The 14,480-nt window shown below is 42.4% G+C and overlaps 1 protein-coding gene across 1 annotated transcript in view; it reads left to right on the top strand.

Moving 5' to 3' along the window:
* Window positions 1-251: 251 nt before the first annotated feature.
* Window positions 252-14,480, top strand: part of LOC118358571 (sushi domain-containing protein 2-like) — a gene marked incomplete at its 3' end in the record, with an annotated part of 40,914 nt that continues 26,685 nt past the window's right edge. Inside the window, exons 1-8 of the mRNA XM_035736529.2 lie at window positions 252-1,120; window positions 2,234-2,438; window positions 7,324-7,472; window positions 7,876-8,245; window positions 13,164-13,365; window positions 13,492-13,577; window positions 13,776-14,044; window positions 14,265-14,408. Coding sequence (XP_035592422.2) covers window positions 1,057-1,120; window positions 2,234-2,438; window positions 7,324-7,472; window positions 7,876-8,245; window positions 13,164-13,365; window positions 13,492-13,577; window positions 13,776-14,044; window positions 14,265-14,408 — 1,489 coding nt within the window. The remainder of the gene's footprint in view (window positions 1,121-2,233; window positions 2,439-7,323; window positions 7,473-7,875; window positions 8,246-13,163; window positions 13,366-13,491; window positions 13,578-13,775; window positions 14,045-14,264; window positions 14,409-14,480) is intronic.

Genomic DNA, 14,480 nt, shown 5'->3' with positions numbered 1-14,480 from the left:
TTGTGCACCACCCTATGGGACTCCCAATCACTACCGGTTACAGCATGACATATGTACAGTTTTATGGGGTTGGGGAAGGGGTTTTGGGTGTGGTAATAGTTAGTAGAGATTTATTCAATTTAATTTTCATGGTTGTACAGAATTGGGAAGATCCTGATTGATCGTACATTCCAGCACAGTAGGTGGCGACATTTAAACGATTGTTTGCGGACCGCTATATCACAAAAGAAGAATAGCTCGCTAACGTAGCGCATTTTAATTTCTTATATTCGTTTGGGTAGCTGCCGTAGCAGTGATGAGAGCTGTTTTGCCATAGTCTTTTCAAATCCGTGCAATACCTCCTCTTTTTCATCCATTTCAAAAACAAAAAGCAAACTAATGAAGCGATAATCCTGTACAAAATATATATTTTTTTGTAAGCTACAGTAGCTGGTTAGCCACATAAATAGCCTGAAACTGTTTTAGCAAGTTCTAGCATTTTGTTTCGCGACATCATCATGCACGACGAGAAATCCAGGACGTACATGTATAAATAAATGACTCGTCTCAGCGACAGCCAATATCGGAGTCCCAACAACATAATACTAGAAAATGACCAAAAACAAATATTTCAATATATTTTAAGAGGCATTTGGCTAACCCGCTAGATTAAGGGGCTGTAAAAATGTGTGATTGCGCATGCGTGCGTTTTAGTTTATTGAACGAGACTGTTGAAAGCTTTAAAATGTTGCAGGAAAAAGGTATAAAGTTATCGAACTGACATTCAACGGCTCCTTAATCTATTTAAATATAACGTATATTGATCTTTTCTGCAAAATGCTATTCTCTGAAACAGCGAATCACTTCTCTACTAGAAGTGAAAATGTGTCGGTGCCATATTCTGTTAAATAATAACAGTGCGTGACTCACTTGCCTGGAGCGAAATATTCATTATCGGAAAGACCTTTGTTACTTTCACAACAACCGCAACTGCAGAACTTGTTGAATGCCACATCGGCATAACAGTGTGCTGATAAAAATGAATGCACAGGAAAGAATGTAGAACAGCAGTCTACTATGAGGTTCAAGTGGAGACAGAGCATCTTGCTCTTAGCAGTTGTATGCATTTCTGAAATTACTGGTAAGTTACCATTTTTCAAGTTAAAGATGTAAAAACAGTTTAAGAATTCATTTAATTCTGTCAAGTTATTGAGATTATTGCTGGTTTAAATGCTCGTAAGGCAAGTACAGAGTCCAACAAATCTGGATTGTCAATAACAGTGTTGTGAATGTAATTCTAAACAGTAGATTCATTACCAGAGCACTTCATGCATTTATGTTCAAGAGATAACAGAACTACTTATTGAACAGTATCAGATAGGGCTATTGTCTTACTATTGTATTATTTTGCATATGAACACTGCATAGATTGTTCATTTACCATAAAGCCTGTTGTGTATGCGAGTGTCATTACAATCCATTTTTAACATATCATTTACTAGTCCAGAAACATATTATTTATAATTACCTGAAAATATACAGAACAAAAATATAAACACAACAATTTCAAAGATTTTACTGAGTTCATATGAGGAAATCAGTCAATTTAAATCAATTCATTAGGCCCTAAGCTATAGATTTCACTGACTGGGAATACAGATATGCATCTGTTGATCACAAATACCTTAAAAAAAATGGGCCTCACAATGGGCCTCGGGATTTGGTCACAATATTTCAAATTGCCATTGATAAAATGCAATTGTGTTTGTTGTCCGTAGCTTATGCCTGCCCATACAATAACCCCACCGCCACCATGGGGCAGTCTGTTCACAACGTTGACATCAGCAAACCGCTCACCCACACGACGCCATACACATTGTCTGCGGTTGTGAGGCAGGTTAGACGTACTGCCGAATTCTCTAAACTGACTTTGAAGGCGGAGAAATTAGCATAAAATTCTCTGGCAACAGCTCTGGGGGACAATCCAATTGCACGCTCCCTCAACTTGAGACATCTGTGGCATTGTTGTGTGTCAAAACTGCACATTTTAGAGTGTCCTTTTATTGTTTTTTGCTTATAAGAACTCACACAGCTGACCAAATTTCTCAAAGTTTTAGTTCTGGGTTAACCAAGATGAATAAGATTACGATACCAACTACTGTAATTGTTACCATAGTTTTGTATGTGAAAAAAAAATAATCAGAAAACAAAATAGTTATCTTTGAGTAAGATAAGAAGATGTATCTTTCTTCAGGTCAATCATGTGATGGACAGTGTGGTGAAACATGGGGGACGTGTTCATGTCACGCTACATGTGTGTCCCTTCTGACCTGCTGTGGAGACTACAGACAGTACTGTCTCCAGATCTCCCCTTACTCAGGAACTATGATGGGTGGAAGTGTCTTCTCTATCCTCAATGCCACCTTCTATCCAAGCAAGCAAGAGCAGCTCACCTGCAGGTTGGTGTGGGTCACACACACACACACACACACACACACACACACACACACACACACACACACACACACACACACACACACACACACACACACACACACACACACACACACACACACACACACACACACACACACACACACACACACACTCTCTTACACAACAACAGAGCGGTCTGGTCTTGAGATAATTGTGGGAGGTAAACATCTATGTAGCGTCTCGCTGTAGTGATCTTTGTAACACATGGACATGTTTGAGATACATCATGGGTTAACCCTGGGGTCTTACATCTTTAACTCAGCTCTGTGGTTGGACCCTATAACATCAATATCTTACAAGATTAGTTTAGTGTGTAAACAGCTTATCTTCTCCAACTCCTAACTTTAACCATTAGGATGAAGTGAAAACTGACATTACTTTAAATCAGTTTCTACCATGTGCAACCTCATCCTTCCTTACTGTAAATCCGTTTCTACCAGGGGCAACCTCATCCTTCCTTACTGTAAATCAGTTTCCACCAGGGGCAACCTCATCCTTCCTTACTGTAAATCAGTTTCTACCAGGGGCAACCTCATCCTTCCTTACTGTAAATCAGTTTCCACCAGGGGCAACCTCATCCTTCCTTACTGTAAATCAGTTTCCACCAGGGGCAACCTCATCCTTCCTTACTGTAAATCAGTTTCTACCAGGGGCAACCTCATCCTTCCTTACTTTAAATCAGTTTCTACCAGGGGCAACCTCATCCTTCCTTACTGTAAATCAGTTTCTACCAGGGGCAACCTCATCCTTCCTTACTGTAAATCAGTTTCCACCAGGGGCAACCTCATCCTTCCTTACTGTAAATCAGTTTCTACCAGGGGCAACCTCATCCTTCCTTACTTTAAATCAGTTTCTACCAGGGGCAACCTCATCCTTCCTTACTGTAAATCAGTTTCTACCAGGGGCAACCTCATCCTTCCTTACTTTAAATCAGTTTCTACCAGGGGCAACCTCATCCTTCCTTACTGTAAATCAGTTTCTACCAGGGGCAACCTCATCCTTCCTTACTTTAAATCAGTTTCTACCAGGGGCAACCTCATCCTTCCTTACTGTAACTCAGTTTCTACCAGAGGCAACCTCATCCTTCCTTACTTTAAATCAGTTTCTACCAGGGGCAACCTCATCCTTCCTTACTGTAAATCAGTTTCTACCAGGGACAACCTCATCCTTCCTTACTGTAAATCAGTTTCTACCAGAGGCAACCTCATCCTTCCTTACTTTAAATCAGTTTCTACCAGGGGCAACCTCATCCTTCCTTACTGTAAATCAGTTTCTACCAGGGACAACCTCATCCTTCCTTACTGTAAATCAGTTTCTACCAGGGGCAACCTCATCCTTCCTTACTGTAAATCAGTTTCTACCAGGGGCAACCTCATCCTTCCTTACTGTAAATCAGTTTCAACCAGGGGCAACCTCATCCTTCCTTACTGTAAATCAGTTTCTACCAGGGGCAACCTCATCCTTCCTTAATTTAAATCAGTTTCTACCAGGGGCAACCTCATCCTTTCTTACTTTAAATCAGTTTCTACCAGGGGCAACCTCATCCTTCCTTACTGTAACTCAGTTTCTACCAGGGGCAACCTCATCCTTCCTTACTTTAAATCAGTTTCTACCAGGGGCAACCTCATCCTTCCTTACTGTAAATCAGTTTCTACCAGGGGCAACCTCATCCTTCCTTACTGTAAATCAGTTTCTACCAGGGGCAACCTCATCCTTCCTTACTGTAAATCAGTTTCTACCATGTGCAACCTCATCCCTCCTTACTGTAAATCAGTTTCTACCATGTGCAACCTCATCCTTCCTTACTGTAAATCAGTTTCTACCATGTGCAACCTCATCCCTCCTTACTGTAAATCAGTTTCTACCAGGGGCAACCTCATCCTTCCTTACTGTAAATCAGTTTCCACCAGGGGCAACCTCATCCTTCCTTACTGTAAATCAGTTTCCACCAGGGGCAACCTCATCCTTCCTTACTGTAAATCAGTTTCCACCAGGGGCAACCTCATCCCTCCTTACTGTAAATCAGTTTCTACCAGGGGCAACCTCATCCTTCCTTACTGTAAATCAGTTTCCACCAGGGGCAACCTCATCCTTCCTTACTGTAAATCAGTTTCCACCAGGGGCAACCTCATCCTTCCTTACTGTAAATCAGTTTCTACCAGGGGCAACCTCATCCTTCCTTACTTTAAATCAGTTTCTACCAGGGGCAACCTCATCCTTCCTTACTGTAAATCAGTTTCTACCAGGGGCAACCTCATCCTTCCTTACTTTAAATCAGTTTCTACCAGGGGCAACCTCTACCAGGGGCAACCTCATCCTTCCTTACTTTAAATCAGTTTCTACCAGGGGCAACCTCATCCTTCCTTACTGTAACTCAGTTTCTACCAGAGGCAACCTCATCCTTCCTTACTTTAAATCAGTTTCTACCAGGGGCAACCTCATCCTTCCTTACTGTAAATCAGTTTCTACCAGAGGCAACCTCATCCTTCCTTACTTTAAATCAGTTTCTACCAGGGGCAACCTCATCCTTCCTTACTGTAAATCAGTTTCTACCAGGGACAACCTCATCCTTCCTTACTGTAAATCAGTTTCTACCAGGGGCAACCTCATCCTTCCTTACTGTAAATCAGTTTCTACCAGGGGCAACCTCATCCTTCCTTACTGTAAATCAGTTTCAACCAGGGGCAACCTCATCCTTCCTTACTGTAAATCAGTTTCTACCAGGGGCAACCTCATCCTTCCTTAATTTAAATCAGTTTCTACCAGGGGCAACCTCATCCTTTCTTACTTTAAATCAGTTTCTACCAGGGGCAACCTCATCCTTCCTTACTGTAACTCAGTTTCTACCAGGGGCAACCTCATCCTTCCTTACTTTAAATCAGTTTCTACCAGGGGCAACCTCATCCTTCCTTACTGTAAATCAGTTTCTACCAGGGACAACCTCATCCTTCCTTACTGTAAATCAGTTTCTACCAGGGGCAACCTCATCCTTCCTTACTGTAAATCAGTTTCTACCAGGGGCAACCTCATCCTTCCTTACGTTAAATCAGTTTCTACCAGGGGCAACCTCATCCTTCCTTACTGTAAATACGTTTCTACCAGGGACAACCTAATCCTTCCTTACTGTAAATCAGTTTCTACCAGGGGCAACCTCATCCTTCCTTACTGTAAATCAGTTTCTACCAGGGGCAACCTCATCCTTCCTTACTGTAACTCAGTTTCTACCAGAGGCAACCTCATCCTTCCTTACTTTAAATCAGTTTCTACCAGGGGCAACCTCATCCTTCCTTACTGTAAATCAGTTTCTACCAGAGGCAACCTCATCCTTCCTTACTTTAAATCAGTTTCTACCAGGGGCAACCTCATCCTTCCTTACTGTAAATCAGTTTCTACCAGGGACAACCTCATCCTTCCTTACTGTAAATCAGTTTCTACCAGGGGCAACCTCATCCTTCCTTACTGTAAATCAGTTTCTACCAGGGGCAACCTCATCCTTCCTTACTGTAAATCAGTTTCAACCAGGGGCAACCTCATCCTTCCTTACTGTAAATCAGTTTCTACCAGGGGCAACCTCATCCTTCCTTAATTTAAATCAGTTTCTACCAGGGGCAACCTCATCCTTTCTTACTTTAAATCAGTTTCTACCAGGGGCAACCTCATCCTTCCTTACTGTAACTCAGTTTCTACCAGGGGCAACCTCATCCTTCCTTACTTTAAATCAGTTTCTACCAGGGGCAACCTCATCCTTCCTTACTGTAAATCAGTTTCTACCAGGGACAACCTCATCCTTCCTTACTGTAAATCAGTTTCTACCAGGGGCAACCTCATCCTTCCTTACTGTAAATCAGTTTCTACCAGGGGCAACCTCATCCTTCCTTACGTTAAATCAGTTTCTACCAGGGGCAACCTCATCCTTCCTTACTGTAAATACGTTTCTACCAGGGACAACCTAATCCTTCCTTACTGTAAATCAGTTTCTACCAGGGGCAACCTCATCCTTCCTTACTGTAAATCAGTTTCTACCAGGGGCAACCTCAACCTTCCTTACTGTAAATCAGTTTCTACCATGGGCAACCTCATCCTTCCTTACTTTAAATCAGTTTCTACCAGGGGCAACCTCATCCTTCCTTACTGTAAATCAGTTTATACCAGGGGAAACCTCATCCTTCCTTACTGTAAATCAGTTTCTACCAGGGGCAACCTCATCCATCCTTACTGTAAATCAGTTTCTACCAGGGACAACCTCATCCTTCCTTACTGTAAATCAGTTTCTACCAGGGGCAACCTCATCCTTCCTTACTGTAAATCAGTTTCTACCAGGGGCAACCTCAACCTTCCTTACTGTAAATCAGTTTCTACCAGGGGCAACCTCAACCTTCCTTACTTTAAATCAGTTTCTACCAGGGGCAACCTCATCCTTCCTTACATTGAATCAGTTTCTACCAGGGGCAACCTCATCCTTCCTTACTGTAAATCAGTTTCTACCAGGGGAAACCTCATCCTTCCTTACTGTAAATCAGTTTCTACCAGGGGCAACCTCATCCTTCCTTACTGTAAATCAGTTTCTACCAGGGGCAACCTCATCCTTCCTTACTGTAAATCAGTTTCTACCAGGGGCAACCTCATCCTTCCTTACTGTAAATCAGTTTCTACCAGGGGAAACCTCATCCTTCCTTACTGTAAATCAGTTTCTACCAGGGGCAACCTCATCCTTCCTTACTGGATCAGGGATCAATCCCAACAGTAACCATGTTGTTGTGTTGCAGGATCAGGGGTGAATCCTAACAGTAACCATGTTGTGTTGCAGGTCCAGGGATGAATCCCAACAGTAACCATGTTGTGTTGCAGGTTCAGGGGTGAGATAGAGACAGTGGGCTACACAGACGGAGAAGGCAGAGGTTACTGTGTCTCTCCCTTACTGTTCCAGAGTGGCTGGCTTCCCTTTGACGTCTCTACAGATGGACAGAACTTCAACAGTTCTGGAGAATACCTGTCCGGTAAGAGTTGCCGTTTGACAACACTACAGTTATGGTAAAGGTATACACAGGTTTTGTTTTATTTTTATAACTCTCGTTAATCTTTAGTAAATGCTGTCTAAAAAGATGGACTCTGTATTGAGGATGAAATGTATACAGTGAACCAAAGTTCATTGCACTTATCAGGATAAGATTAAAGACAGGATAAGATATTCAGATAAGATGTAAATAACTCCAGAGCTTTGAAACTATGTTATTTCACATAATCTGAAACTCCCATGTGCAAGTTGTGTCAAGTTTTCAACGTTTCCAAGGATTAATATTTTTCTTGCAGCTACAGAGTTGCAACATAATATAATTTCCTCTCACAGAGTTGCAATTTAAGAATTTTCTCACACCTTCTCTATTCTGCTTTTTCTATCAGTCCACCCAAGTAAAATGGACGCTGCATTTAAAGTGACGCTGGTGAATTCAACACAGTGGCAATACTACGGCACCCCCAACACAGCTGGAACACTGAGGATGACATGGAACCCTTCTCTGATTGGAAACACGGACAGAGTCAACATAGAACTATGGGGGTACAGAGAGGTCAATACCTCTACTACTGATACTACATGGGAGGAAGAGTTGCCCCCCCTGAGGGCAGAATGGACCTACTTATACTCTCTCGGAAAAGGCCTAGCCAACAGCGGCAGTTTCAGCTTCACCCCCAAGTCCTCCGAGAAGCCCTACTCTGACTGGGAGGTGGGGAGTGTCAGAGTGAGCTCCAGTATCTACTCCGATGGAGCCAGGTATGGAACGTGCTGTGCTGCACACGGAAGAGTACTTGCAGAGGATAGCATCTTTTTTTTTGCCCAGAGCCAGAGCAAGCACACCTGATTTATCTAATTATCCCATAATCCTTGATGAGTTAAAGCAGGGGTAGAGAAAAAATGTGCACTCCTGGCACGGACAAACAGGTACATGGTAAACGTTTCATAATGTACATTCTGTTGAAGTATTTACCCTGGGCGAATCGATGAAGCTGATGAATTCCACAAAGCCTGGTCTCTGCTCCACTCTGTCGTTGGTGGAGTTGATCAGAAACCTCTTTCACCATAGAGCTAACCAACAGCCAATGGCATTTTTACATTTTTTTTAATGTATTTAATTTTTTAACCTTTATTTAACTAGGCAAGTCAGTTAAGAACAAATTCTTATTTTCAATGATGGCCTAGGAACAGTGGGTTAACTGCCTGTTAACATACTAACTATGCCTCTGAACCTGTCCAGGTAGTGTACTATCCCTTTAAACATACTAACTATGCCTCTGAACCTGTCCAGGTAGTGTACTATCCCTTTAAACATACTAACTATGCCTCTGAACCTGTCCAGATAGTGTACTATCCCTTTAAACATACTAACTATGCCTCTGAACCTGTCCAGGTAGTGTACTATCCCTTTAACCATACTAACTATGCCTATGAACCTGTCCAGATAGTGTACTATCCCTTTAAACATACTAACTATGCCTCTGAACCTGTCCAGGTAGTGTACTATCCCTTTAAACATACTAACTATGCCTCTGAACCTGTCCAGGTAGTGTATTATCCCTTTAAACATACTAACTATGCCTCTGAACCTGTCCAGGTAGTGTACTATCCCTTTAAACATACTAACTATGCCTCTGAACCTGTCCAGGTAGTGTACTATCCCTTTAAACATACTAACTATGCCTCTGAACCTGTCCAGGTAGTGTACTATCCCTTTAAACATACTAACTATGCCTCTGAACCTGTCCAGGTAGTGTACTATCCCTTTAAACATACTAACTATGCCTCTGAACCTGTCCAGATAGTGTACTATCCCTTTAAACATACTAACTATGCCTCTGAACCTGTCCAGATAGTGTACTATCCCTTTAAACATACTAACTATGCCTCTGAACCTGTCCAGATAGTGTACTATCCCTTTAAACATACTAACTATGCCTCTGAACCTGTCCAGATAGTGTACTATCCCTTTAAACATACTAACTATGCCTCTGAACCTGTCCAGATAGTGTACTATCCCTTTAAACATACTAACTATGCCTCTGAACCTGTCCAGGTAGTGTACTATCCCTTTAAACATACTAACTATGCCTCTGAACCTGTCCAGATAGTGTACTATCCCTTTAAACATACTAACTATGCCTCTGAATCTGTCCAGGTAGTGTACTATCCCTTTAAACATACTAACTATGCCTCTGAACCTGTCCAGGTAGTGTACTATCCCTTTAAACATACTAACTATGCCTCTGAACCTGTCCAGGTAGTGTACTATCCCTTTAAACATACTAACTATGCCTCTGAACCTGTCCAGGTAGTGTACTATCCCTTTAAACATACTAACTATGCCTCTGAACCTGCCCAGATAGTGTACTATCCCTTTAAACATACTAACTATGCCTCTGAACCTGTCCAGATAGTGTACTATCCCTTTAAACATACTAACTATGCCTCTGAACCTGTCCAGATAGTGTACTATCCCTTTAAACATACTAACTATGCCTCTGAACCTGTCCAGGTAGTGTACTATCCCTTTAAACATACTAACTATGCCTCTGAACCTGTCCAGATAGTGTACTATCCCTTTAAACATACTAACTATGCCTCTGAACCTGTCCAGGTAGTGTACTATCCCTTTAAACATACTAACTATGCCTCTGAACCTGTCCAGGTAGTGTACTATCCCTTTAAACATACTAACTATGCCTCTGAACCTGTCCAGATAGTGTACTATCCCTTTAAACATACTAACTATGCCTCTGAACCTGTCCAGATAGTGTACTATCCCTTTAAACATACTAACTATGCCTCTGAATCTGTCCAGATAGTGTACTATCCCTTTAAACATACTAACTATGCCTCTGAACCTGTCCAGGTAGTGTACTATCCCTTTAAACATACTAACTATGCCTCTGAACCTGTCCAGATAGTGTACTATCCCTTTAAACATACTAACTATGCCTCTGAATCTGTCCAGATAGTGTACTATCCCTTTAAACATACTAACTATGCCTCTGAACCTGTCCAGATAGTGTACTATCCCTTTAAACATACTAACTATGCCTCTGAACCTGTCCAGGTAGTGTACTATCCCTTTAAAAATACTAACAATGCCTCTGAACCTGTCCAGGTAGTGTACTATCCCGTTAAACATACTAACTATGCCTCTGAACCTGTCCAGGTAGTGTACTATCCCTTTAAACATACTAACTATGCCTCTGAACCTGTCCAGATAGTGTACTATCCCTTTAAACATACTAACTATGCCTCTGAACCTGTCCAGATAGTGTACTATCCCTTTAAACATACTAACTATGCCTCTGAACCTGTCCAGGTAGTGTACTATCCCTTTAAACATACTAACTATGCCTCTGAACCTGTCCAGATAGTGTACTATCCCTTTAAACATACTAACTATGTCTCTGAACCTGTCCAGGTAGTGTACTATCCCTTTAAACATACTAACTATGCCTCTGAACCTGTCCAGATAGTGTACTATCCCTTTAAACATACTAACTATGCCTCTGAACCTGTCCAGGTAGTGTACTATCCCTTTAAACATACTAACTATGCCTCTGAACCTGTCCAGGTAGTGTACTATCCCTTTAAACATACTAACTATGCCTCTGAACCTGTCCAGATAGTGTACTATCCCTTTAAACATACTAACTATGCCTCTGAACCTGTCCAGGTAGTGTACTATCCCTTTAAACATACTAACTATGCCTCTGAACCTGTCCAGATAGTGTACTATCCCTTTAAACATACTAACTATGCCTCTGAACCTGTCCAGGTAGTGTACTATCCCTTTAAACATACTAACAATGCCTCTGAACCTGTCCAGGTAGTGTACTATCCCTTTAAACATACTAACTATGCCTCTGAACCTGTCCAGGTAGTGTACTATCCCTTTAAACATACTAACTATGCCTCTGAACCTGTCCAGATAGTGTACTATCCCTTTAAACATACTAACTATGCCTCTGAACCTGTCCAGATAGTGTACTATCCCTTTAAACATACTAACTATGCCTCTGAACCTGTCCAGGTAGTGTACTATCCCTTTAAACATACTAACTATGCCTCTGAACCTGTCCAGATAGTGTACTATCCCTTTAAACATACTAACTATGTCTCTGAACCTGTCCAGGTAGTGTACTATCCCTTTAAACATACTAACTATGCCTCTGAACCTGTCCAGATAGTGTACTATCCCTTTAAACATACTAACTATGCCTCTGAACCTGTCCAGGTAGTGTACTATCCCTTTAAACATACTAACTATGCCTCTGAACCTGTCCAGGTAGTGTACTATCCCTTTAAACATACTAACTATGCCTCTGAACCTGTCCAGATAGTGTACTATCCCTTTAAACATACTAACTATGTCTCTGAACCTGTCCAGGTAGTGTACTATCCCTTTAAACATACTAACTATGCCTCTGAACCTGTCCAGATAGTGTACTATCCCTTTAAACATACTAACTATGCCTCTGAACCTGTCCAGGTAGTGTACTATCCCTTTAAACATACTAACTATGCCTCTGAACCTGTCCAGGTAGTGTACTATCCCTTTAAACATACTAACTATGCCTCTGAATCTGTCCAGATAGTGTACTATCCCTTTAAACATACTAACTATGCCTCTGAACCTGTCCAGATAGTGTACTATCCCTTTAAACATACTAACTATGCCTCTGAACCTGTCCAGGTAGTGTACTATCCCTTTAAACATACTAACTATGCCTCTGAACCTGTCCAGGTAGTGTACTATCCCTTTAAACATACTAACTATGCCTCTGAATCTGTCCAGATAGTGTACTATCCCTTTAAACATACTAACTATGCCTCTGAATCTGTCCAGATAGTGTACTATCCCTTTAAACATACTAAATATGCCTCTGAACCTGTCCAGGTAGTGTACTATCCCTTTAAACATACTAACTATGCCTCTGAACCTGTCCAGGTAGTGTACTATCCCTTTAAACATACCAACTATGCCTCTGAACCTGTCCAGATAGTGTACTATCCCTTTAAACATACTAACTATGCCTCTGAATCTGTCCAGATAGTGTACTATCCCTTTAAACATACTAACTATGCCTCTGAACCTGTCCAGATAGTGTACTATCCCTTTAAACATACTAACTATGCCTCTGAACCTGTCCAGGTAGTGTACTATCCCTTTAAACATACTAACTATGCCTCTGAACCTGTCCAGGTAGTGTACTATCCCTTTAAACATACTAACTATGCCTCTGAATCTGTCCAGGTAGTGTACTATCCCTTTAAACATACTAACTATGCCTCTGAACCTGTCCAGATAGTGTACTATCCCTTTAAACATACTAACTATGCCTCTGAACCTGTCCAGATAGTGTACTATCCCTTTAAACATACTAACTATGCCTCTGAACCTGTCCAGGTAGTGTACTATCCCTTTAAACATACTAACTATGCCTCTGAACCTGTCCAGGTAGTTTACTATCCCTTTAAACATACTAACTATGCCTCTGAACCTGTCCAGAAACATCAGGGCTGTGTGGAGTGGGGCCCCTGCCCTGGCCTGGCACCGTACTCAACCAGGGCCCAGACTTCAGAGTCCTCTCTCACTAACTATATACCTGGAATTGTGCATAGATATACCGTCCCTGTCTATAAACCCTGTAACTGTGTTCAGGAACGTCAGGGCTGTGTGGAGTGGGGCCCATGCCCTGGCCTGGCACCTGGAGGAGGCCTTTAGGCAGGACTCAGCAGCCTGGGCCCTGGACAGGTGCCTGGCCTGGGATGTCCTGGAGAAGAGTCTCCCTAACTTCCTGGAGGAGGTGGTGGACTGTCCCTGTACCCTGGCCCAGGCCCGTGCTGACACCGGCAGGTTCCATGTATGAATTTCTTGTTCTTTGAGGACCAATAACCCCTCAACCAAAGACCACCTTCAGGCTAGATTTTAGAGGCTCTGGTACTGTATCCTTACAGCACTTTAAAAGTGAATGTCTCTGGTTTTTCAGACTGACTACGGCTGTGACATGGAGAAGGGGAGTGTATGTACCTACCACCCTGGATCTGTGCACTGTGTCCGAGCCGTACAGGCAAGGTAGGCGACACGACCACCTCATCTCTTAAGTTTGGGAGAATTCAGAAGAAGTATTGATTTGACACCTACTGACATCAAGTTATATTTTGTTATAAAAAAAACATGTACAGATCTTTCCTAAGTCAACAATTTGTATACCAAACAAACAGTAGAAAACACCAACTGTATCAATAACAGCCAATTTCTCCCATCCCCCAGCCCTGTGTACAGAGCAGGACAGCAGTGTTGCTATGACAGCACGGGGGCCCAGGTTCTGACCGGGGACTCGATTGGAGGCAGCACCCCAGATCGGGCCCACGACTGGGGCTCCCCTCCCTACAGAGACCCCCCTCGGATCCCCAGCCTTTCCCACTGGATGTACGACGTCCTGACATTCTACTACTGCTGTCTGTGGTCTGACCACTGCCAGGTGTACTTCACACACAGACCCTCCAGCGGCTGTAGACACTACACACCACCTACAGCTGGTGAGGAACTCATGGGTGTTTACAGTAGAATAGAATGCTGTCTGGTTGTTACAGAACCATCTACTGTATATTGAGTACTTATCGCAGTCTGGTCTCTCCCTAATAAGCGCCTCTTCTCTTGTTATGCTGTGTTGTCTCTTCAACATATACAAGTATTAATCTGCTATTTCTCCCTGTAATGATTCTTCTCCTATTTTTTCCCTCTTTCTCCACCTCCTAGGTGCAGTCCTAGGGGACCCACATTTTCTAACGTTTGATGATGTAAGGTACACCTTCAATGGGAAAGGAGAGTATTACCTGGTTCTCTCGCCAGACAGAGGGCTCAGTGTTCAGGGCCGGACAGAGCAGGTGAAACTAGAGAACGGTGAGTTTGCTCTCCCCTGGAAACGAGCATGTCTGTTTGTAGTGTACTTCCTCTCTCTAGGCTGTCTCTCTA

The sequence above is a fragment of the Oncorhynchus keta genome, chromosome 25 (assembly GCF_023373465.1).
Source record: "Oncorhynchus keta strain PuntledgeMale-10-30-2019 chromosome 25, Oket_V2, whole genome shotgun sequence".
NCBI classification, from domain to species: domain Eukaryota; kingdom Metazoa; phylum Chordata; class Actinopteri; order Salmoniformes; family Salmonidae; genus Oncorhynchus; species Oncorhynchus keta.
The sequence above is the reverse complement of the archived record's forward strand: the minus strand, read 5'-3'. Positions and strand labels throughout refer to the sequence as shown.